Source organism: Nicotiana sylvestris, chromosome 7 (assembly GCF_000393655.2).
Source record: "Nicotiana sylvestris chromosome 7, ASM39365v2, whole genome shotgun sequence".
Taxonomy (NCBI): Eukaryota; Viridiplantae; Streptophyta; class Magnoliopsida; order Solanales; family Solanaceae; genus Nicotiana; species Nicotiana sylvestris.
In genome coordinates, this window is record NC_091063.1 from 24028430 (window position 1) to 24055071 (window position 26642).

Below are 26642 nucleotides of genomic sequence, written 5' to 3' on the forward strand. Positions count from 1 at the left end.
ATAGACTTAGGCCTCTCCTTAGATCCCAAACCACTTATAATATGACTTGTACACTTATTATCATATTCAATTGATATCTATCATATTAATAGTCCTCGTAGACAGACAAAATAATATAATTAGCGCACGTAAACTTTCTTAATCGCGCTTAAGTACTTCAAAATTTTCTGGGGTTTTACAGAAGTTTAGTTCCACGTAGATATAGTAGCAAAAAAATAAATCATACAAAGAAACATAACAATTACTAAGTTTAGTAGAAGAAAAGATTAAATTCGGCCTCCACGGCGGCTTTGTGCTCTCCCTAAGCCAAAGTTTGTCAAAAGTTACTCTAAAAATGTTTTTACATGTATTTATACCAAGTAAGGTCGGGTCTAGATGAAAACACATTTTCCTTTGCGAATTGGGATAATAACTCTATAAAAATTGCACAGGAGCACCGCATGGGGCGACGTGCCACGCGATGAATTAATGGACTTTTCAAATAACTCAACACTTGAAGATATAAGCATATTTTGTACAAACCTGGCACGGTAAGCGTCGCACAGTGCGTCGCGTTAGTAGGATTCTTCAAAGAATTGGCAAAGTTATTGTCTGATGGATTTTTATCCAACTCCTAGTCAGTCATGTCATTAGGCATGTGATATTAAGCCTCGTAATCAAAGGCTTTGATTTTGTTTCCTTCTGCTACAGCATTGAATTGCATAGTCACCAGGTGACTTACATTGGCCTGCCCAATGTGGCAGCACTATTTTATCTCTATGTAACCTTTTTTTCTTTCATTTTCCTTGTACATATGCAGTTTTCGACCTTCGAACGTAATTCCAATTTAATTCTTTGGGCTTTTACTTAGACTTTAAAGCTTCAAATCACTCGAATTAGCTCCATAACATCTACATCACTTGGAATTAATCCTACAAGGCATAAAACAAGCAATTAGTACAAAACACTAGCGATTAAAGCTCAAACTCAATTAAAATGCAGTAAATTAGAGTGCAATAAGCGACTAAAATACGATATTATAGCCTACCATCAACACCCCACACTTAAACCATTGCTTGTCCTCGAGCAATCAAACTACATTTTATATAGACAAGACCTTTTTAAACAATTCTCCTAACTCATCATACCAAGAATCTTTAAAATAGACTAAGCACAAGAATGTAACATCTTCACCTCAAGATTTTGACTCACAAGTACGCATTATTCACAACTCACTAACTTACTCTAAGATAGAGGTCAATGACATTACCTTTCCTTCATGAATCAGGTGCCCTCACACAATAAAAGAGAGTAATTCCACACACAATAAAATTTAAGAACAATTAGGAACTCAAGATAGAAAGAATTCACTCACTCTCAGAAATAACATTCATATGACAAAAACGAAGTACCATAGGCTTGGCCGTAGTGTACTACTCTACAAATCGAGCTCATTCAGTCTAGGATCAAGTAGGACTTTAATTGGTTGTAGTGTAGGTTGCGGGACGGGTATGATTACATTTAGATATAATAGTGATTCCACCTCCCTAAGCACTTTAATACATATACTTTAACATTTAAAAACCCACACTTATGTCAAATCATAACTCCACCTTCACATCAATATATATTAACTCTCTACTTCTTTAAGCACAATTACATCAGGAGTTAGCACTATCAAGGAATATTTTTCTAGCAATACAACTATTTTTGTTCTTTCTTTTTCAATTCAAGTAGCTCTTACTTTTTCGAAACAGTGTACCTTTCTCCTTATTTCATTAGCTCCACTAAAAATTCAAACCAACCACCCCCACACTTTAACTTTTACAAAGTTCATTACAAATCAAGTGCGCATGAGAGGTGAAAAGGTTCAAACAGATGATAAATTCAAACAAATGGGTATGGCTTATAATGTGGTTGCCAAAGAAACAGGATTACGGGCTCAAAGGGATTAACTACGATATATAACAGTTAGGCAGGTAAAATATATATATCTGGCTCAACAAAGAAATGTCTATATCATTTCCAAGACTGAACAAAACTACTATTTCGCTTTGCAAACACACGGGGTAAGTTTTAGACATCAAATGCAATGCATAGAATAACACACAAACCTCACACACACATGGAACATAACTCACTCGGGATTGGACTCATCAGGACACTCCAGTCAAAGTAGTTAAGCAAAGTTACGATCATACAATTTAAAATACGTATACAATAGTCAAAAATTGAGCCTAAGCGTCAAAACAAAAGTTACTCACTATTCTCAAGGCATAAAAAAAGTCAAGAGATATTGCTTCACTTCAATTCATAGCACAAGGTTTCTACTTCTAACAAAAAATAAAAACAAATTACACCAGGTTCAAATAAAATCCTTAAAAAATAACCGCGGCACAAAGAAAAACCAACGGAGAATTATTACACTACCTAACAAAAGAACTTTTTATCCTTTTCCTTTCGACTTTAAATCCCTCAAGAAACCTGTCAAATGAGATCCATTGTCGGAAAATGTCCAATTTTTCTAATTTTTTGTTTTTTTGGTAGGAGCTACTAAAATACTACACAACTATAAAAAACAAAAATATGAAACTAAAAAAATAAGAAATTAACATACTAATATAATACTACTAATGATCTAAAGGAATTCACCCACCCCACACTTAAGAGTGCAGTGTCCCCGATGCACAATAAAGCAAAACAATAATATAGGTGGACAAGAAACTTCCTAAAAAGCCAAATTTTCGAAGCAATGACAGCTCATGGGGTACTTAGACTTCCTCCATGCATGGTCCTTTGTATGGGTACCCCACACTTAGTCTTCACCATTTAGCTCGCTTTTGCACTCTTCCAATGATTTTTCTTCCATTGCTTATAATCCTACAAAATAATACAATACTAAAAATATAATAAATATATAAATAAACAAAAATAAAAAAAAATTAATAAAGTTAGGTTGCCTCCCAACAAGCACCTAATTTAACGTTGCGACACGACATGAACCACTTTTTCCTCCTCCTCGAACTTGTGAACTGTACCCCTAATTTGGCTTCAAGCTTTCTATTATGCTTCCGGGGCAGTGAGACAAATTTAATTGGTCCAAGCAACCAATATCGCATTCTACACTTCTTGGCCTTCGGATAAGGTATGTAATTCTGTCTCTCTGGCATGACGAATTCAAGAATGTAAGCACCCCGTTCCTCATCCGTTGGCTCCTCCAAAGGCTCGAATGACTCAATTACCATATCATCATTCGAACACAATGTCGAAAAATGCATGGAATAAGGACCAGTACGCCCCAACTCTAGAATTACGTCACTATTTACATCCTCATATGTACACACACTAGAGTCTTCAACTATAATATTATCTACATCCTCACATGGCTCTAGTGTACTTTTCTCAACATGGGCATCATTAACAAAAGTATGGTCGAGTGATTGGGTCTCCACTTATAGCTCCTCAATTTGGCGTATAAGCTCCTTTTCAGCTTCACACAAATCATTACTATTTTTTTGGGCGTTAGATGCAGCAACCTTTACATTTAATTGAGCCTCCAAGTTATGAATAGCCGTGCCAAATTTTTGTTCTCTTGTACCAGTTCATCTCTTTCTTCTATTAAGTCTTTCATTCCATCTGGAATTTTCTCACGTTGAGTTTCATATATTTCCAAACTTTTAGCTTGTTCTACCAGCCATGTTTGGCTCAAAATATCTTCTTTTTCAAAAAAAATCTCTTGCTAGTACTCGCTTTCTTCATTTAATTCTTCCATATTGGCCTTCATTCTTGTGATTGTTGCCCACATTCTTTTTATATCTTTTTTGAGTTCATCATGTTGCTATGCTACTTGCCTCAGAATATCCCTAATATATGCATCATATTCTATATCATGCATTTCATTGCCCCTATCAAACTTACAAATACTATTAGAAAGATCATAATAAGGGCTCAGAGAAGGATGAACAGAATTAAGACAACCATCCCAATGGTCATCTTGACCACCACACATATTAAAAATATTTCACTCAAAGGATTGAGATTGTGCGCACAACTCATTATCAGGAACATTCCGACAATTTTTCCACCAGTGGGGTCCTCCACAATATGGAAAGGATCATCAAAATAAGAATAACCATCATTCGAATAATTTTCATTCCAGGATGCCATGCTAAAATAAATAAAAATACTAACTAAACTAAAACAAAAATGAATAGATAAAAAATGTCTAATCTAGAAAAATAGCTAATTTCTAAGTCCCCAACAACGGTGTCAAAAAAAATTTGTTGCAGCCAAACGCACACGCAAGTATACGCAGTCGTCAAGTAATAAAGTGACCAAAAGTCGGATGTCGAACCCACGAGGACTTGTGATTAACTATTAACTAAATTAGACTATCATAATTATCTAAACAAGTATTAAACCCAAAAGTGGAGATGCTAAAGTAATTAAACTAAAAAGAAAATAACTAATGAACTATAAATAGGGGAAGAGCAGTTTTTTATATTATCAATGTAATGAAAACGATCTAGGGTTATGGGCTATTTAACATTCCTATTGTATTCTTAAATTGAATTGACTAACTAATTTATCCAGTTTATTGGTTAACAAGGTTAATATTGCTCATAAGAATCTGTCGAGTTCTTACTCGCATATTCAAGCTAACCTAATGCCTATGTGTCTATGGAATTAGAACTAACAAGAATGTGTTTATAATTCCTATAAATCAACCAAGCAAGGCAATTAGGTATATGTCTATCCCAACCGCGAATTCGTTCTCCGATGCCCAGGTTTAAGAACTTGCTCTACTCAATCCTATATGCAATCTAGAATTTCTATTTTTGAGTTCAATTGTAGATTCGTAGATAATATTTAATTGGTGATCAATCAACCAAATAATTAAGCGCAAGATTGAATAAATAAACCAATACGATAAACTAAAAAACCAAAATCAATATTCGAATAACAATAGTCATGAAAGAACCACAATTCCAGAACATGAAGTTTAGTTTCACATAGACATGATAACAAAATAACAAATCATACAAAGGAACATAAAAATTACTAAGTTTGATGGAAGAAAAGATGAAACCCGGCCTCCACGGCGGCTCTGTGCGAGACCAAAAGTTTGTCAAAAGTTACTCTAAATACATTTTTACATATATTTATACCAAGTAGGGTCGGGTCAAGACGAAAATACTTTTTCCTGCACAGACGTGCCGCATGGGGCAACGCGCCATGTGGTATAGTAGTGGACTTTATCAGAGAACTCAACACTTGAAGATGTAGGCATATTTTATACAGGCGTGGCGCGATGAGCGTCGCATAGTGCATCGCATTAGTAGGATTCTTCAAAAAATTGACAAAGTTATTGCCTCATTGAATTTTTTCCAACTCCTAGTTATTCACGTCATTAAACGTGTGATATTAAGCCTCATTATCAAAGACTTTGGTTTTGTTGCCTTCTGCTACAATTGCATAGTCACCAGGTGACTTACATTGGCATGCCCAACGTGGCAGCATTATTTCATTTCTATGTAACTTTTTGTCTTTCATTTTCCTTGTACATACGTAGTTTTCAACCTCCGAGCGCAATCTCAATTTAATTCTTTAAGCTTTTACTTAGATTTCAAAGCTCAAAATCACTCGAATTAGTTCCATAATATCTACATCACTCGGAATCACTCTTACAAGACATAAAACACGTAATTAGTGTAAAACACTAGCGATTAAAGTTCAAAATCAATGAAAGTACAGTAAATTAAAGTGCAATAAACAATTAAAATATGGTATTATACCCTACCATCACTTTCTCAGAAGTTAATTATTACCTTTTAATATCGGTATTAACGATTGATTACATTTTGTATCACAAATATATATTGTGGCCAATAAAAGATTATTGAGCCCACTATCTACCATACAAAGCTGTAGTTTAATTAGCATTTGGTATATTTCTTGGGTGCAGAAATTGATCTTAGCTATATATAGTTTCTAAACACATTGTCATTTTAAAAGGTAAATTGATAATATTTTAATAATATTTCGACAACAACAATAATAGCTATGTCTCAATTCCAAACAAGTTGAGTTGACGGTATGAATCCTGACATCTTTCTTTAAGTTAAATGTCACGACCCAATTTAGGATCATGACCGGCACCTAGGAGCAAGTGCCCCCAAGTAAGCCTCATCGGTATTTTACAGAAAATCGGACAGAATTTTCCCTATTTTTGGACTATCCCAAAATTTTCCTTGTCTCAAATCAGCACATATCAAAGGGGCCTGAAAAAACGTAATAGACTGCTACTCTAGGGATGCTTCGCTTCTTCAAGCTCCGCCCCTTCTTTCAAAAATCAAAAAACAGCGCTAACGAGCAAGAAAATGGATGCGCAAAGATAAGGAAATGGTGCCATGTGCTCTGATTCATTATTTGGGAGCATTACCAAAGTGTTTCAAAAACAACCTAATAACATACCAAATAATTGACAACTTGTCAATTAACCAATACAAGTCTCCACCATAACTAAACCACCAACTAACCACTAGAAATACTAATTTATCTCCAACTTTGATAAATGAGAACGATACTCAACATAAGACTATAATAACAAAAGAATACTCATGACACTAAAATAATGACTATGGAGCGACTCTAAGAGTTTAAAGAAAGACCATAAAAATAAATAAAGTCTCCGCCTACGTGAACAAATGCGAGGCTTACGGAGAACTATCAACTTGTGTGCTCTAATTAATGAAATCCTCGCCTGCGTCAACTGCTGTCTTTGTAAAAAAAATTATCAGGGAATGAGTCGCTAGATCAGTGAGTAGTAACACATAACCACAACCGTTTTTATTGGGGACAAGTCAGAAAACATGCTAGTATCTCAAACAGAAAATAACATAAAAATGTCCTTTCAGAAACAATAAATAATTTTCAGTCTTATCACGCTTTCTTGTAGTATAATATAATTAACAATTCAGTAATAAGCTCGGTAACCATTGTATAAAATCAGTAATCATATTTTGGGAAGTCTCAATAAACGAATCATGTAATCGGTATAACTAAGGACTTCTTTGCAAGAAGTCATATATAACAGTAGTCCCTACTCGAGGGAAATCGGTAACGGTATGCTAGTTCTACCTTCCCACTAGCGAGGGCTATAACGGTAATCATTAAATACAAGGTGCACCAGGTCTAACGAACCCACCGTTAGCTACGGGATCCTTCTATGTCTCCTCCCATTAATACTTGTCTCTACAATCCGTATATACTCGTAGAAACTTTTTAAAACAATATAGGAAATTTTGGTTCTTATTAAATCATATAATTTCTTTTCGATAATGGTAAATCTTATCTCAAGTAACGGTAAACGTATTCAGTAACAATGAGAATATTCAGAATAACTGTAATCGTCTAAAATAATTATAGTAGTATCACATCGAGTAAATGACGTGCCCCACATGCAAATTCAAATCAGTTAGTAACATGCTCATATTAAAATCATGCTAGTTGTAGAAATACAATTTAAGGTAAGGTTACTACGCACCGTACTCGTGCCGAAATACTAAATGATTCACCTCGAGCAATTCGTACAAATTCCTCCAATCAATCTATAAAGACATGATATCGTTCTCATGTTAATTTTCATGTTTAGGCTAATTCGTAGCTAATTTAGAATGCTCAACCCTAAGAGTTTAAATGTTTGGCTCTTAATTCGTCGAATTATAATAACCCAACAAATCCCTCTTATTCTACTTGAAATATCAAAACCTATTTCAGTATCCCAACTCACTGCTATCAAAATTACATTGAAATATTTTTTTTGGCATATACAAAATATATAAGTTTATACCCCAAACTGTACCGATTCATGAAAATTTCAATGAATTCCATTAATTCATTAATTTTAGTTGTTCAACTAATTATCAACCCTATCTCTATAGCCATGGAAATTATGAATCAAATCTATGAATTAAGTTAAAAAATTTACCTACCTTGTTTTCCTTCTCTGTAAATTTCTTTGCTAGAACAAAGTAAACCCGCTTTGTGGTTGCTTTTGATCGCCTCTGTCCGTTTTGCTTCTGCCGAGCTTGGTCCCTTGTTCCTTTTTTGTTTTTTTATGATCAATGCTTTGTTTCTCTTTAGCACAGCTTTTGCTGCTTCCCCTTTTTCGCTTTTCGTTGATGTTTGAGTTTTCCCACAGAATGGGCTTCGACCCTTTTTGAATCCTAATTCCCTTTTTTTGTTTTCTTTTTTTTTTCTTTTTTTTTATAGTTATTTTCTAATTATTATTATTATTATTATTATTATTGTTATTATTTTGCTAATTACCAATACGCCTTTATTAAAATATAGGGTATTATATCCTCCCCTTCTTATAAAATTCGGTCCCCGAATTTAACTCAAGTTCGTACCTGTAGACTGAAACAAATGAGGATACTTCGCTTGCATATCTTTTTCTACTTCCCAAGTAGCTTCTTCAACTGTATGATTTCTGCATAAAACTTTAATGAACACAATTTCTTTTGACCGAAGCTTTCTTACTTGCCTATCAACAATAGCCATCGGTTCCTTCTCGTAAGACAACTTCTCATCAAGCGGTATAGCAGGTGCTTCAAGCACCTGAGATGAGTTTGATATACATTTCCTTAGCATTAAGACATGAAACACTGGGTGAATAAAAGATAACTCAGGAGGAAGTGCCAAACGATAAGCCACCACTCCCACTCGGTCTAGTATCTCATACGATCCTATAAACCTGGGGCTCAACTTGCCTCTTTTCCCAAACCGCATCACACCTTTCATAGGGGAGACTCGTAGGAACACTTTGTCCTCAATTGTAAACACTAAATCTCTTCTTCTCTTATCAGCATAAGACTTTTGTCTACTTTGAGCTGCAAGCAATCTCTGTCTGATCAACTGGACCTTGTCCATAGCTTCTTGTACTAGGTCGGGTCCCAATCAGTTAGTCTCACTGACCTCAAACCATCCGATAGGAGAACGACTTCTTCTACCATATAATGTTTCGTACAGTACCATTTGAATACTGGACTGGAAGCTATTGTTGTAAGCAAATTCAGCTAACAGTAGATAAGTGTTCCAACTACCCCCAAACTCAAGAATGCAAGCTCTCAACATATCCTCCAAGATCTATATAGTATGTTCAGATTGTCAGTCTATCTGTAGATTAAATGCAATACTAAGATCTACTCGTGTACCCAATGCTTCTTGAAAAGATTTCCAAAAGCGTGAAGTGAACTGTGATCCTCTATCAGAGATGATAGATATTGGAACTCCGTGAAGTCGGACAATTTCGTTCATAAATATTTGCGCATACCTCACTCTACCATATGTAGTCTTTACTGGCAAAAAAGTGTGCTAATTTCATCAGTCAATCTACAATCACTCATACAGAGTCATAACCTCTAAGGTTTCGTGGTAACCCGGTGACAAAATCCATACTAATTCTTTCCCATTTTCACTCTAGAATCTTAATTTGTTGTAGTAGTCCTGCGGGTCACTGATGCTCAGCCTTGACCTGCTGACAAGTCAAACAACTAGAAACAAAGTTAGCAACATCTTTATTCATACCTTCCCACCAATAAAATTGCTTCAGGTCATGGTACATTTTTGTGGATCCAGGATGTATAGTGTATTTAGTGTTGTGAGCTTCTTTAAGAATAGCATGTCTCAATCCATCTACGTCTGCTACATAGAGCCTATCACCCATTCGAAGAACACCATCACTTTCAACAATCATTTCCTTGCTTTTACCAACTAAGGCCTCATCCCTGTATTTGCATAATCGTTCATCCTCATATTGGGTGGCCTTAATGCGCCCAACTAATGAAGACTTAGATGAGCACAAGCCAATAATACCTCTGAATTTCCGACACTAAATCTAATACATATATCTTCTATTCTCTGAATGTCCTTGGCCAAAAGTCTATTTGCAAGAGCTATATGTGCCAAACTCCCCATAGATTTTCTGCTCAATACATCAGCCACCACATTGGCTTTTCCAGGATGATATAAAATAGAACAATCATAGTCTTTGAGTAGTTCCATCCACCGACGCTGCCAAAGATTCAGATCTCTCTGCTAAAAGACATACTGCAGACTTTTATGGTCAGTATAAATCTCACAAGTTTCGCCGTATAGATAATGCCTCCAAATTTTTAGAGCAAATACCATTGCATCCATATCCAAATCATGTGTAGGATAGTTTTGCTCGCGCTTTTTCAATTGTCTCGAATCATAAGCTATAGCACGACCATTTTGGATGAGAACACATCCTAATCCCACCTCGAGGCGTCACAGAATACTGTAAATCCTCCAGAACCTGATGGCAAGGCTAATATTGGTAAAGTTGTCAAACATGTTTTGAGTTTTTGAAAGCTCTGCTCACATTTCTCCGTCCACTGAAACTTTGCATTTTTCTGTGTTAGCTTGGTCAGCGGCGCTACTATCTGGAGAAATCCTGCACAAAATACATGTATTAGCCTGCTAAGCCTAAAACGTTGCGAATATCTATAGGAGAAGTAGGTTTGGGCCAATTTTGCACAACTTCGGTCTTCTTAGGATCTACCATAATTCCATCTTTGGACACAACATGTCCCAGAAATGCTACCGAGTCTAGCTAGAATTCACAATTTGAGAACTTAGCATAAAGCCGATGTTCTCGCAATGTCTACAAAACAGTCCTGAGATGATTCTCGTGTTCTCCTTGGCTACGAGAATATATCAGGATATCATCAATAAATACTATTACAAATCTATCCAAAAACGGCTTGAACACCCTATTCATTGAATCCATGAATGCAACTGGAGCATTTGTTAGTCTGAAAGGTATCACAAGAAACTCATAGTGCTTGTATCGAGTTCTGAAAGCAGTGTTAGGAATATCTTCATCTTTGATTCTAAGTTGATGATAACCAGAACGGAGGTCAATCCTTGAAAAGTGGGAAACTCCTTGTAACTGATCAAACATGCCATCTAAACTAGTCAAAGGTTATTTATTGTGTATTGTTATCTTGTTCAACTGCATGTAGTCAAAGCACATTCTCAGGGATCCGTCTTTCTTCTTTACGAATAGTACTAGTGCACCCTATGGTGATACACTAGGTCTAATAAAACCCTTGTCTAACAAATCTTGTAACTATTGATTTAGCTCCCTCAACTCTACTGGTGCCATTCAATATGGGGTTATCGATATGGGTTGTGTGTTAGGTAGCAAATCAATACCAAAAGTTTATTTCTCATACTGGAGGCAATCCTGGTAAATCCTCAGGAAATACATAAGAAAATTCTCTCACTACTGGTAAATTTTCTATACTAAATGTTTCCTTTCTTGTGTCATTTACAATAGTTAAGAGACCCAGGCAACCTTTCTTTAGAAGTCGTTGAGCCTTCATAAAAGATAAAATTTTGCAAGTCTCTGGAACTTGACTCCCTTTTAGAATAAAACTGGGTTCATTTGGTATCTCAAACTTAACTATCTTTGCATGACAATCGACTATAGCATAGCAAGAAGATGACCAGTCCATTCTGATCAGCATGTCAAAGTCAATCATATCAAGTAAAATAAGGTTAGCTAGAGTATGTCTACCCTCAACCTGAATCTGACAAGAACGATACACGTATTCAGCTAATAGAGACTCTCCTACAGGAGTAGCGACTAGAAAAGGATCATTCAATAGCATAGGCTGTCTATTAAACCTCAAAGTAAAGTATGGGGACACATAAGGGTGAGTAGATCCCGGATCAATCGACGCAAATGCATCAAATGAACAGACAGAAAGAATACATGTAACCATAGCATTCAAGTCCTGAGCATCCTGTCTAGTAAATGCAAAAACTCTCGCCTGACCTCAACCAGCACTCCCTTGTCCTTGATTCACATTAGCATGGTCTCCAGCACCTCGACCTCTATTTCTTGTACCTGTAGCACCTGAAGTATTACGAGTAGTCTGAGTCGGTGCAGCTGACTGAATAGAAGCCTGGCTGAAATTTCTCAGAGGCTGAGGGCAATCCCTCAAGTGATGTCCCAACTGGACTCACCGAAAGCACTCTCCCGTTAGAACACGACATTGGCCCAAATGTGATCTACCACAGGTCTGGAAGAGTGGAGTAGTGGCATATATCTACCCAGAATTACGATGTCCATATGCTGACGATCCCCTAGTACCTTGTCTAAAATGTGGTCTGTATGTGGACTGTGAAGACATATGTGTCCCTGTCTGAGAACCCTGTTGTTGTTGTTGTCCCTGATTTCCTGCTCTTCTATTTTCAGTAGGCACTAAGTAAAGAGCATATATATCCAGCTTACAAAACTTAGTGTTATATGTTGACACATCCATATTTGGAGTCTGAACCAATATCTCATAGTCTCTAGCATATTTTTGCATCAGGTTGTCTGGAAGAAAATGATTCTTGAACAACTTAGTGAACTCATCCCATGTCAGTGGTCCTGCTCCTGTTGGCCTTCCTAGCAATACAATTTCATACCATGTGTTGTCCATATCCTATAGTTTGTATGCTACGAGCTCCACAACTCTCTCACTAAAACATCCTAGAGCACGTAATGCCTTGAGTGTCCCATCCAAGAAACTTTGAGGATCTGCTGAATTATCGGAACCCGTGAATTTTTGTGATTTCAATTTCAGGAACTCTTATAGGGATACTTCCTTATTCTCAAAAGTCTGAGTCTGTGCAGGTGCTTGTATCTGTAAAGTAGCCTGAGGAGCTGAACTTCCACCTTGAGTAGGCATCAATGCCTCCAACACATTCAATAACCTTACCACTGTGTCGGTAGGTAAGGCAACAATAGGTACAACAGTTGGCGCTGGTGGTAGAGCGTCCTGAACTCCCTGCCTTTGCACTTGATCTGGCATAAATCTTGGGGTTGACCCATGTTTCCAACTTCAGGTTGAGGAGCAGTCTGTCTTCTAGTTTGATGAACCCCAACTTGACCTCCACCCAGGGTAGTACCACGTCCAGCACCACGTCCAGCAGATGAGGGTGTGCGTGTCCTAGGCATCTGCGAAAGAAATACTCCAAAGTTAATCTCAAGTTATCTCAACGCACGATCAAAGAATGAAAAAAGGTAAAACATTCCTAAATGTTCAGTAGCCTCGAGATCATAAGTATGGGCGCCTACATACCCTTGAACAAGACTCTACTAAATATTGCTCCATGACGTGGGACATAAAGCCTAAGCTTTGATACCAACTTTGTCACGACCTAATTTAGGATCATGACTGGCACCTAGGAGCAAGTGCCCTCAAGTAAGCCTCATCGGTATTTTATAGAAAATCAGATAGAGTTTTTCATGTTTTTGGACTATCCTAAAAATTTTCCTGTCTCAAATCAGCAACCAAAAATCCTAATATCATACCAAATAATTGACAACCAATACAAGTCTCCACCATAACTAAACCACCAACTAACCACTAGAAATACTAATTTATCTCCAACTTTGACAAATGAGATCGATACACAACATAAGACTATAATAACAAAAGAATACTCATAACGCTAAAATAATGACTATGGAACGACTCTAAGAGTTTAAAAAAAGACCATAAAAATAAATAAAAATCTCCGCCCACGCGAACAAATGCGAGGCTCACCGAGAACTATCAACCTGTGCGCTCTAATTAATGAAATCCTCACCTACGTCAATTGATGTCTCTGTAAAAAAAATTAAAGGGGAATGAGTCGCTAGCTCAGTGAGTAATAACACTTAACCACAACCGTTTTTATTGGGGATAAGCCAGAAAACATGCTAGTAACTCAAATAGAAAATAACATAAAAATGCTTTTTAAGAAACAATAAATAATTTTCTGTCTTATCACGCTTTCTTGTAGTATAATATAATTAACAATTCATTAATAAGCTCGATAACTATTGTATAATATCAGTAATCACATTTTGGGAGGTTTCAATGAAAGGATCATGTAATCGATATAACTGTGGACTTCTTTGCAAGAAGTCATATATAACGGTAGTCCCTACTCGAGGAAAATCGGTAACAATATGCTAGTTCTACTTTCCCACTAGCGAAAGCCATAATGGTAATTGTTAAATGCAAGGTGCACCAGGTCTAACGAACTCGTCGTTAGCTACGAGATCCTTCAATGTCTACTCCCATTTATACTTGTCTCTATAATCCGTATATACTCGTAGAAACTTTTTAAAATAATATAGGGCATTTTGGTTCTTATTAAATCATATAATTTCTTTTCGATAACGGTAAATTTTATCTCAAGTAACGGTAAAACATATTCAGTAACAATGAGAATATTCAGAATAACTGTAATCGTCTAAAATAATTATAGTAGTATCACATCGAGTAAAGGACTTGCCCCATATGCAAATTCAAATCAGTCAGTAATATGTTCATATTAAAATCATATGTAAATCATGCTAGTTGTAGAAATACAAATTGAGGTAAGGTTACTACTCATCGTACTCGTGCCGAAATACTAAATGCTTCACCTCGAGTAATTCGTACAAATTCCTCCAATCAATCTATAAAGACATGAAATCGTTCTCATGTTAATTTCCATATTTAGTCTAATTCGTAGCTAATTTAGAATGTTCAACCCTAAGAGTTTAAATGTTTGGCTCTTAATTCGTCGAATTATAATAACCCAACAAATCCCTCTTATTCTACTTGAAATATCAAGACCTATTTCAGTATTCCAACTCACTGCTATCAAAATTACATTGAATTTTTTTTTTGGCATATACAGAATATATATGTTTGTACCCCAAACCTATAGTACCGATTCATGAAAATTTCCATGAATTTCATTAATTCATTAATTTTAGTTGTTCAACTAATTCTCAACACTATCTCTATAGCCATGGAAATTATGAATCAAATCTATGAATTAAGTTCAAAAATTTACCTACCTTGTTCCCCTTCTCTGTAAATTCCTTTGCTAGAACAAAGTAAACTCACTTTGTAGTTGCTTTTGATTACCTCTATCCGTTTTGCTTCTGCCGAGCTTGGTCCCTTGTTCTTTCTTTGTTTTTGTATGCTTAATGCTTTGTTTCTCTTTAGCGCAACTTTTGTTGGTTCCCCTTTTTCCCTTTTGTTTATGTTTGAGTTTTCCCACAGAATGAGCTTCGGCCCTTTTTGAATCCTTATTCCCTTGTTTTTGTTCTTTTTTTTGTTTTTGTTTTTATAGTTAGTTTCTTATTATGATGATTATTATTATTATTATTATTATTGTTATTATTATTATTATTTTACTAATGACCAATACGTCCTTATTAAAATATAGGGTATTACATTAAACTTATATCATCATGATGCCAAAATAAAATAATAGTAAATTTTATATATTTATATATATCTAACAAATACAAATCCCATCCCTAACTAGTAAATGTCATCTATATGCATCTATTTTTGTCCATTGTATCCTATCTTTAGCTAAGTATGTATTGATTCTAACTATTTGTAGGACAATTTATTCCATATGATTTTGGGTCTACCTCATCTCCTTTTAACATCTTTACTCACTATAGTTTCACACCTTCAGACCGGTGCATCTGTACGGCGACGCAAGACATGAACAAACCATCTCAAGCGACCTTCTTTTATTTTACCTGCAATGTGTGCTCTTGCATCTTCCTGCAAATATGGTCACTTTAATCTTATCTAATCTTGTACGAAACGCACATTCATCTTAGCATTTGCATCTCTGCAATATTCATCTTGTGGATATGTTGGACTTTAGTAGCCCAACATTTACTACTATATAAAATTATCGGTCATATTATTGTTTTATAGAATGTACCTTTCACTTTGGTTGGCATCCTTCTATCACATAATATCGCCGGTAGCACTTCTCCGTTTCAATCATCTGATTTTAATCCTATTGGTAGCATCTTCATTTATCGTCCTATTCTCTTGGAACAACAAGTATAGATATTTAAATTGTTTGCCTTTTAGCACTGCAATCCCATCTGGTCTCACCTCAATTTTGTTCTTTTCATGCTAACTAAATTTGCAGTACATCTATTAAGTCTGAAACCTACTTATCCTAAAGTCCTTTTTCTCTAAAGTGCTTCTCCATAGCTTAAGCTTTTGGTTGACACCCTCGCTAGTTTCGTTAATTAATACAATATCAACAACAAATAGCATACACCAAGAACTGTCTTTTATCGTGTTTGATTAGCTCATCCATAACTATGGTAAACAAGTAGGAGCTTAATGTCAAACTCAGATGTAAACCCACTATTATAGGAAACTCATTTGCATCTTCCAATACTATTTTCACGTTAATGACAACTCATTCGTCATTCATAACATTTATATATTTAATATGAATTCTTTTCTTTCCCATCACCAACTAAAGGATTTTTAGTAACACTTTATCATATATTTTTTTTAGGTCAATAAATATGTGTAGATCTTTTTTCCTTTTGCGATAAACGAAGCAGAGGATGCTCTCTTTCGGCACATGTTAACTAACTTGCACCATCCATGGGACAATGAGCTCGTATCAAAGGCACTAACGGCTCAGGAAGTGCAACGAATGTGGAATCAACAAAGGAAGAAGGTTACGCAAGTATCAAAGGAGGATGCATCGGCAACAACTGGAACAGTTGCCATTGAAACATTAGAACAGAGTGAGGAAGAGATTGACGAGACCCAGGTTGAAATTGCGTCAACACAAGCTGGGAATCAGCAATGTCAGAAGGCGCAAGGACAGAAGGAACTCCAGAGCAACACAGTGGAGGAGCAATTGCAGGCCCCTTAAGCCGGTCATCCATAAGTACTCGTACTCTATCCTTGGCAAATGAGGTTGAAAATTCACCTGAATTGACCAAGCGGGGATCCATATGGGACAATTTTGATATTACAAAAATCTCTAATGCTGGGTTTAAACTAGAATTTGTTGAACCAGAATTGCATGGAGAGGTTCCAGTTTGTGAAATCGAATTAGAGGATATAAGCACTGAATTAGCTTATTGGCAGAATGCTATTGTTTGCTATGTGTTGCGGCACACCCACCCTTTTCTGTGTTGATTGGATACATTATAAGACTTTGGACAAAGCATGGGATAAACAAGGTGGCAATGCTCAAAAATGGAATTGTTCCGATCAAGTTTGACACTAGTGTGGGGAAGAATGAAGCAGTTCAAGGGGGATTTATCACTTTGATAACAAACCCTTCATTGTTATGGCATGGAACCCAGACATGAAATTCACAAGATAGGAACTACATACAGTTCCCATATGGGTGAAATTTATGAATTAGTTTATAAAAAATTTATATTATAAGGTCACTCAATAGAAATTTATAGGCAATTCTTCGTAAAAGAATTAAAATTTATAATTTTATAAATAAAGCAGATTACGTGCTATAACATCTTATAATGATATGGTATTCTTTACATCGTAGATGAATATTAGTTAAATCCGTGTCTTTTAAAGCCCCATCTTCAGTAATACGACTAAGGGAAAATTTCACATATACAACGATCATTTCCTCTAAGATATTCTCTGTTGATATACATGCATGTAAAAGGATGTTTTTTTTTTAACTTTATATTTCTTAATGTTAGCTTGATGACGTACTACATTTTTTTTTATTTTTTTATTTTCATCTATAAAACTTTACTTTGAATTGTTAATATGTTATTACCTTCCACATAAATCAACTCCTAAAGAGCAGGTCACAAATTATCCGCCGGTTAATTCGTTTTTTATCCATATTAAATATGAGTCGGATTGAATAATTTATCTATTTTTACATTACCTATTTTTGACTCGCCCATATCCGATCCAACCCGCCAGTTTACCACCCCTGATTATATGTGATAATGGCTACAGTCCTTGTATCATATGGATTGTGACGTGTATATATAGCAAGTTACCAACAAATTAATTCAAGGTTAACTGTCCAAGTACTAACTGAGGTGGAGCAAATTCATCCTATGTGCAGGGCGGCCCAACGAGTTTTGTGGCCTAAAGCCAAACTTTACGATGAGTCTTAGCCTTTTTAAAAATATATATATTTATTTATTTAAAGTCTATTTTTCTAACGTTTCTTAGATACAAAATTATTAATAATTTTCTTATAAATTTTTGGTGTTATCGTCCGGAAATTGAAAGAATTGAATTTTACTAAAATAATCGTCATTCAATTGAAAGAATCTCTGTTCCAGAACCGTACGTGAGATTTTCACCTCATACGGCTCCTCCCTTATGTGCATAATGAGAATAATACATAGAATCAAAAAAGATTCAACGATGAAAATATTCTCATTATGAACTCAGCAGGGCTAGTGTTTTTACAAGAAATCTCTAGCCAACCTTCCTGCAAGAGATTCTTTCTTAACATCAAGCCTATTGGGACTAGATAGAAATGATAAGATAACTCCAACAATTTCTTTGTTTTTAACGCCTCCTAATTTCCAGGAATTAGTCACTTCAATAGCCTTCGATGGTTATACGGGTATCCAAAGGACGAACGAGATGGATGTTTGTTGTCCCAACCATTCGATTCAAGAACTTGAGAATGAACTAATACCGGGTTCGGGTATCTCGATTGAAATCCCCGTAAATGGTATTTTCAATAACTTCTAATAAATCTTTCTTAATTGACAATATAGCTAATCTATTTAACCTTTATGAAACATTGTTGATCTTAGGTGAGATTTTATCAATTTTAATTTTGAATTTTTTTTTGCGCTGAAATGACGGAAACAAGAGTTATTAACATTATTCCATAAGTATTATAGGCGTTGGAAAAAGAATCAATTTTTGTTATTTGACCGAGTGTATCAATTAAATTGTTATCTTCTAATTGTACTATTTTTCTTAACATTTTAAATTATGAAAATAAATCTAAACCATCAATATCGAATTGATTAAAATGCTTTTAAGGAACATTCAACATTAAGGCAATATTTTTTCAAATTTTCATCATCTAGTGATCTTAATTGTTACCGCTAAATAGAAAACCAAAAATATTTTCATATGCTTCGAATTGTTCTAATCTTTTTGAAGTGAAAAAAATAGTGTTGTCTACTATGTATAAAGTAATCACCTCCAAGGCACTCTTCCAAAGATTTTGAGATTCTATTATCAACATTCTCATCAAATTGTTATTTCCTATATATCATACGTTTCATACAAAATTCGAATTCAATATTCATTTTAAATGTAATTTTCTAGGCAGAAATCATAGCAGTTGCAAATCCTTCTTCTCTATACTTGTTAAAAAAAGAAATCAAACTTTTTCACTTCACAAAAGTTTTTTTAAAACTTATACACATCTTATTAGGTGTAACAAAAATAGGACCTTATAAAATGTGGGGCCTAAAACAATTGTTTTACTTGCTTTATGGAAGGGCCACCTCGCCTATGTGTCGAACTTGACTATATATGAAAAATATACTGGAGAGCTTTTACTAATTATCAGCTTAATAAGAATTCAGTTAGATACTGAATAAGAGTAGGTATATAATAATACTAGAATAAATTGACTTTAATGATACAAATAATTATGACGAGGTAAAAATTGGAAGTATTTTGGCTATTAGCATTAGGTAATCATTTTACTAGTGCAATTGTAATGATCCAAAAGGTTATCACTTATGTTGCAATGAAATTCTACGTTTTGAGGCCTTAAAATCCTCCCTCGGCACCACCTCGATTTGCGTGCGCAGTCCGGGCGCGTAGCCGGAAAGCTTAAATGTGAAAATTTGTGAAAAATAATAAGTTTTGACTATAAAATGAATAAATTTGACTTTAGTCAACGTTTTGGGAAAATGGACCCAAACCCATGATTTGACTGTCTCGGAGGGTCCGTAGGAAAATATGGGACTTGGGCGTATGCCAGGAACCGAATTCCGAGATCCCAAGCCCGAGAAATGAATTTTTAAAGGAAACTATTTAAGGAAAATTGAAATGAAATTTGCTTAGAACACGATGGTATCGAGCCCGTATTTTGGTTCCAGCACCTGGTACAGTTCTTATATATGATTTAAAACGTTTCTGTGAAATTTGGTGAAAAACAGAGTTTATTTGACGTGAATTGGACTTCCGGTTGAGGAGCTATGAACTTTGAGAGTTCCTGATGAAAATGTTGAGTTTTGAGGTTTAATTCATGATTTTACAATGTTATTTTGATGATGTGATCGCACGAGTAGGTCCATATGATGTTTTTGAGTTAGTATGCACACTCCGTTTGGAGTTTTGAGGGCTTGGGTGAGTTTCGGAATGTTTTAAACTTAAAACCAGAAGTTGCAGGTCTCTGACCAGTGCGATCTGCAGTCGACCTTGTGCGGTGCGCGGTGGAGGCTGTGCGGCCGCGATCGACTTTGTGCTGTCCGCACAGGGTGCTGCTGTGCGGCCGCAGTCGACTTTGTGCGGTCCGCACATGGCACTGGACCGCAGTACCCTCTGGAAGGCCTGTGCGGCCGCAGTCCATTTTGTGCGGTCCGCACATGGGATCTCAGATGGGTATAAATAGACGGGATTTTCAGTCATTGTGCATTTTTCAAAACCCAAAAACATAAGAGACGATTTTTCAAACAACATTTCTTCTCCAAATCAATTGTACGTCGTTTTTAATTATTTTTCTTCAATCATTAACATCTTTTAACATAATTTCAACTTCAAATCAACGATTTTCATGGGGAAATTGGGTGTTTTGGGTAGAACCTAGAATTTTTCAAAAATTAGGGATTTTGACCTCGATTTGAGGTCCGATTTCAAAACAAATTACATATTTGAGCTCGTGGGGGAATGTGTAATCGGGTTTTGGTACGAACCTCGGGTTTTGACCACGTGGGCCCGGGGGAAATTTTGACTTCTTGGGTAAAAACTTTAGAAAACTCATTTTTCGTGCATTCAAATTAATTCATTTAGAGTTTATTGATATAATTAAGTAACTTGTGGCTAGATACGAGCGAATTGGCAGCGGAATCAAGGGGTGAAGCTATAATTGAAACTTGAGTTGTGTTCGAGGCATCGAGGTAAGTGTTTGGTCTAACCTTAGCTTGAGGGAATAGGAGTCGTGTCTTATTTGCTACATGCTAATTGTGGAATATGACGTATAGGCATGATGACGAGTATCTATACGTTAGTGTCAAGCATGCCAGTGAGTCTTGTATTATAATTGTTATGACTCTGTTGTGGTTTATTGCACTTCATATGTTATTATCACCATTGTTCCCTTGTCAGGATGTTTGTTCGATATTATTGTTTCCTTGCCGGGATGTTTGTTTTGATAGTATTATTCCCTTGCCGGGATGTTGAAATATCATTGTTCCCTTGCCGGAAAGTTGTTATACTGCTCTTGTCCTCTTGCCGGGATTCCCTGTGATTATTGTTGGCTTGTAAATGGGAGCGGGTGGTAGCCTACCACAAGATATGATGAAATGGGAGCGGGTGGTATGCCTACCACAAGATATGATGAAATGGGAGCGGGTGGTACGCCTACCACAAGATATGATGAAATGGGAGCGGGTGTATTACACCTTGTGTATTCGGCCTTACCATGCTGTAAATGGGCTAATTCGATAGGAAGATAATTTCTATGAGATATTTAAATGATGCGATATTTATACGTTAAGATTGGAAGTCATTTGAGTTGTGATTAAATATTCGACAAAGATCGCCGCAAGTTACGGGTTTAAATTTCACTGGAATTTGGATAAAATGTTGATGAGATTTTCTCTCAATATACTGGGATTTATGGTGTGTTCTACCTACCGAATCGAAGGTCTATGTGTCTAGGTTCCAACGCAATAAACCGTTCGTTAATACGACTTCGGAGTAGAGAGATATTAACCTTTTCGTACAGGGGTGCACACTGTTACGGGAACAGTGTGCTTAGTCGGGTTTAGTTAAAAAAAAATTATTTAAGTCATTCTTTAAAACTGAAACCCCTGCGTTTTATCCTCTCCAAAACAGAACCTAACACCTAGGGATTTCCTCTCAAACTCCTCCCATCCATCTAGCCAATGATAACAACAATTTAGTCATCCTCAAGATAGAGAACACCATGGTAACTTCGGAATCGTGAATTCTTCGGTGTTTCACTTTTCATAGCAAGACTCCGCCTTGAAGTAATTTCGAATTTTGAGTAATTCTGGTCATATAAGGTATGATTTAACTTCCTCTTTGATCTTTGTAAACTTCTACCATAAGAATTCCTAAGAAATAGTTGAAACCTCTATAGAAATGTTCTTGATTTTTTTAAGAAACCTCTCTTAATATGGCTTGATTGTTAGGGCTGTTCTATATGGTTTTATTGTGTTGTTTGGATATGTGAAGACATGGATGGAATCCTGTCGATGAGGAGATGTAGTAAAGTAAAATTTGGTGGTGTGTTGGGAGGAAATTAATTGACAAAAGAGTCTACAAATTCATGGCCACAAGTTGTTCGCGTAAATGTCTAAATGAAGAATTATATAAGCTATGAGCTTGAATTTGATTTTGAATGGTTCGTATTATGTAGGAAATCATTTCTAAGGCTTTCGAGGTCTCGGAAACAGTATATAACTCCATCGACAAGGTATGTAGGGCTTTCGCTATACTTTTCGGCATGACTAGAATTCGAATAAATGTTTATCGAATTGTCCCGTCGGATTTGAGTTATTTCACCTTCAACTTATAAAGATGCTTAGATCTGATACTTTATCATAGATTGCTTACTCTAGAGGATATCTATGAATTCTCGGATTTCCTTGCTTAAAAAAAACTAGAGCCTTTTTACTCGTTCTCCTTTCGACGTTCATATAAATCATGAATAAGTAACACTTACTTCAAAGGTATTCATAATACATAACTCTCATGTTCTTAGTACTTGTTGGCTCGTAGTAAAAAAAATTAAATATTTTAGCAACAACCATGATAGTCGAGGAATAATGATGGTAGGTCACTTTGACTCTTCTTAGAATACGTCTTTTAAGGTTGGTTTCGCATTGCACCTATATAATTTATGATTTAGTATATGTATGTATTTACTTTCATTACCGAGACGCACTATAGACGGCCGGGTATGACACATATTGTGTAACCACTGATCAGTTGGGATTACCGAGCTTCACGTGGCCGGGTACGATTCTACCGAGCCTTTATTATGGTCGGGTATGTTATGGATATTATAGTCCCACAGAGGGATTTATTATTATATAATGTGATATATTATAAGTAGCAATAGTGAAGGACGATTTCATGAGCATACATTTATATCCATGTTGAATTTTAGTTTCCTACCGAGGCTAGTTTCAGAATTCAAATTGTCTCTATATCTCTTCTCTTGTTAATTACATTTTTCATGTTACACTTGTCGCCCTACATATTCAGTACATATTTCGTACTGACGCATTTTTATACGCTGTGTTCATGCCCATAGGTTCGGATAGACAGAGCGGCGTGCCTCCTCAGTAGGACCCCCAGGATCAGCATTGGGTTTCGCACTCCACTTCTTCAGAGTTGCTGACTTTGAATCCATAGGTACTATTACAGATGTATATGTCTGGTTTTGGGCCTGTTGGGGGCTTTGTCCCGCCCTGTTGAGATTGTCTTACACTCTTAGAGGCTTGCAGACTAGCGGTCATTGTATATATATATTTTTCGTATGGCCCTATCGACCTCCTGGATAGTTGTTATACTGTTGTTGCAGCCTTGTTGACCTTGTGTTTTATATATATATATATATATATATATATATATATATATATATATATATATATATATATATATATGTCGTGTTGGGCTCTTCTGCCTGCAGGTTATTATATTTCAGATCATATCTCATGGTTGGTTCGCTCGGGCCTTCGAGCATCGGGTGCCAGCCACACCTCCCAAGGTTGAGGTGTGACAAGGTGGTATGCCTACCACAAGATATGATGAAATGGGAGGGGGTGGTATGCCTACCATAAGATATAATGAAATGAGAGCGGGTGGTACGCCTACCATAAGATATAATGAAATAGGAGTGGGTGGTACGCCTACCACGAGATATAGGAATCGGGATCAGGTTGCACGCCTGCAACAAGATGTGAAAAGAAAATGAAATCTGCCTTTGTTTTTCCTCATTCTTATTAGTGGTTGATTTTGATTCCTTCATACTTCCCTTGATGTTCTGTTTTACATGTTATTCCTTGAAGCATGTTTTCCCCTCCTATCTTTATTTGTTTATTTCTGTATTTCTTTTCCGCCGTATATATATATATATATATATATATATATATATATATATATATATATATATATAATTGCACAGGTTTACCTGGAGTCTAGTCCTAGCCTCGTTACTACCTCGCCGGGGTTAGGCCAGTCACTTACCAGCACATGGGGTCGGTTGTGCTGATGCTACACTCTGCACTTAAGTGCAGATATCGGAGCAGCACTGGGTCAGCAGCAGTAGCTTGGGAGCCAGCCTTCAGTCCACCGAGATACTGAGGTAGTCCTGCAGGCATTCGCAGGCCCGACGTTTCTTATATGAGTTATTTTGTTCTGTTATCATTGTATCTGAGACAGGTAGTGTTCCTTCTTTCAAACGTTTGTATGTAGTAATCATAGATAGTCCGTGAAAGTTGTGACACCAGTTTCTGGGTAGAGACATATGTTGATTTCCGAATTATTTTGGTTTATTTTGTTTACGTCTTCCGCTTAATCTCATATTCCGCTATTATTTAAATGTTTGTCACCTATTAAAGCAAGTTGTTAAATGGATTAAAGCAAAGAGGTAAAGAATTTTCTAACTTTCGTGGCTTGCCTTTCTTCTACGAGTAGGTGCCATCACGACTCTCGAGGGTGGGAAATCCGGGTCGTGACAAGTTGGTATCAGAGCTCTAGGTTACATAGGTCTCACAATTCACGGACAAGCTCAGTAGAGTCTGAGGGATCGGTATGGAGACGTATGTATTTATCCCCTAGAGGTTGCAGAGTTAGGAAAACTTCACATTCGTTCTTTCTTGTCGTGCGATTTATTTCTCAATGCTAATTAAATTTCTACTCTGTTCTTTCGTAGATGGCGAGGACACGCGCTTCCTCATCCACTGCTCAGCAGACCGAGCCCCCAGTAGCAGCTTCTACAATGGGTAGAGAGCGAGGCCAAGGTCGTGCTAGAGGCCGAGGTAGGGGCAGAGCTCAACCCCGAGCAGCAGCACCAATGCCGAAGCCTCAGGTTGATTTTGATAAGGAGGTTCCGGCCCCAGCAGTTCCGGTTGGCCCAGCTTAGGTCCCAGAGGGGTTTATTGCTACCCCAGTTCTTCAGGATGCTCTGGTCCGATTAGTGGGCCTCATGGAGAGTGTCACCCGAGCAGGCTTGCTTCCTGTAGCACCTGTCGTCTATAAGGCTAGAGGAGGGGCTCAGACTCCTGCTACTCGCACTCCGAAGCAGGTAGATCCCCAAATTCAGACTCCAGCGGTTCAGCCAGCTGGAGCAGTACAGTCGAGTGTGGTAGCTCAGACCGGTGATGGAGCAGCTATGTCTGCCGATGCTTTGTGGAGGCTGGATAGGTTCACCAAGCTATTCACTTTCTACTTTCAACGGTGCATCTACTGAGGATCCCCAGGATTAACTAGACAGCTGATATGAGGTTCTCAGGAACATGGGTATTGTTGAGACCAATGGGGTTGATTTTGCTATATTTCGCTTGTCTGGATCCGCCAAGACCTGGTGGAGGGATTTCTGTTTGGCTAGACCAGTCGGATCTTCATCTTTGACTTGGGAGTAGTTCACACAGCTATTTTTGGAGAAGTTTCTCCCCATTACTCATAGAGAGGCATATCGGAGGCAGTTTGAGTGCCTTTAGCTGGCTCACATGACTGTTACCTAGTATGAGACCAGGTTCATCGACTTAGCTCACCATGTTCTTGTCATACTTCCTACCTAGAGAGAGAGAGGGTGAGGAGGTTTATTAACGGTCTTATTCAGCCGATTCGTCTTCAGATAGCTAGGGAGACTAGGAGTGAGATATCTTTCCAGGAGGCGGCCAATGTGGCTAGGAGAGTGGAGATGGTTCTATCATAGGGAGGTGGTCATGGGTCGGATAAGAGGCCCCGTCATTCGGGCAGATTCAATGGTACCTCGTCTAGAGGTAGAGATTCATATGGTAGAGGCCATCCCCCTAGGCCTTTCCAGTCAGCACTTCAGGTTTCTCATGGTGCTTCAGGTAGTCGTGGTCCTCAGATGCAGTATTCTGATCAGCAGTCCTACAGTGCACCACCGCTTCAGAGTTTCCAGAGTCGTCAGCCCCAGTAGCTAAGGGCTTGTTTTACTTGTGGAGACACGAGGCACATTACTAGGTATTGCCCTCGAGCTTCGAGCAGTTCTCCGCGTCAGGGTTCCCGTGCTGTGGTCCAGGCACCAGGTGTCCCATAGGCCTCCCAACTAGCTAGAGGTAGGGGTAGAGGTGCTAGAGGTGGAGCTCAGGGCGCTAGAGGTGGAGGCCAGACAGTTGTAGGCTATCCCAGAGATGTAGTTCAGGGTGGTGGGGCTCAGCCCCAATGTTATGCTCTCTCATCCAGGCCCGAGGCTGAGGCTTCAGATGCAGTTATTACAGGTACGGTTCTGGTTTGTGATAGAGATGCTTCAGTGTTGTTTGATCCAGGGTCTACATACTCGTATGTGTCATCCTATTTTGCATCGTATTTGATCATGCCTAGTGATTT

The 26642-nt window shown here is 37.1% G+C and overlaps 1 protein-coding gene and 1 long non-coding RNA gene across 2 annotated transcripts; both read right to left on the minus strand.

Annotated features, from left to right (window-relative positions):
* Positions 1–879: 879 nt before the first annotated feature.
* Positions 880–8130, minus strand: LOC138872537 (uncharacterized). The gene is made up of 3 exons (XR_011400924.1): positions 7974–8130; positions 7526–7589; positions 880–911 (listed from the first exon to the last, which is right to left on the minus strand). It is a non-coding gene; the product is annotated as an uncharacterized lncRNA (long non-coding RNA).
* Positions 8131–8376: 246 nt separating this feature from the next.
* Positions 8377–8913, minus strand: LOC138872852 (uncharacterized). The gene has a single exon (XM_070151272.1). It carries the CDS (start codon positions 8911–8913, stop codon positions 8377–8379), a length of 537 nt encoding a protein of 178 aa, XP_070007373.1.
* Positions 8914–26642: the final 17729 nt, after the last annotated feature.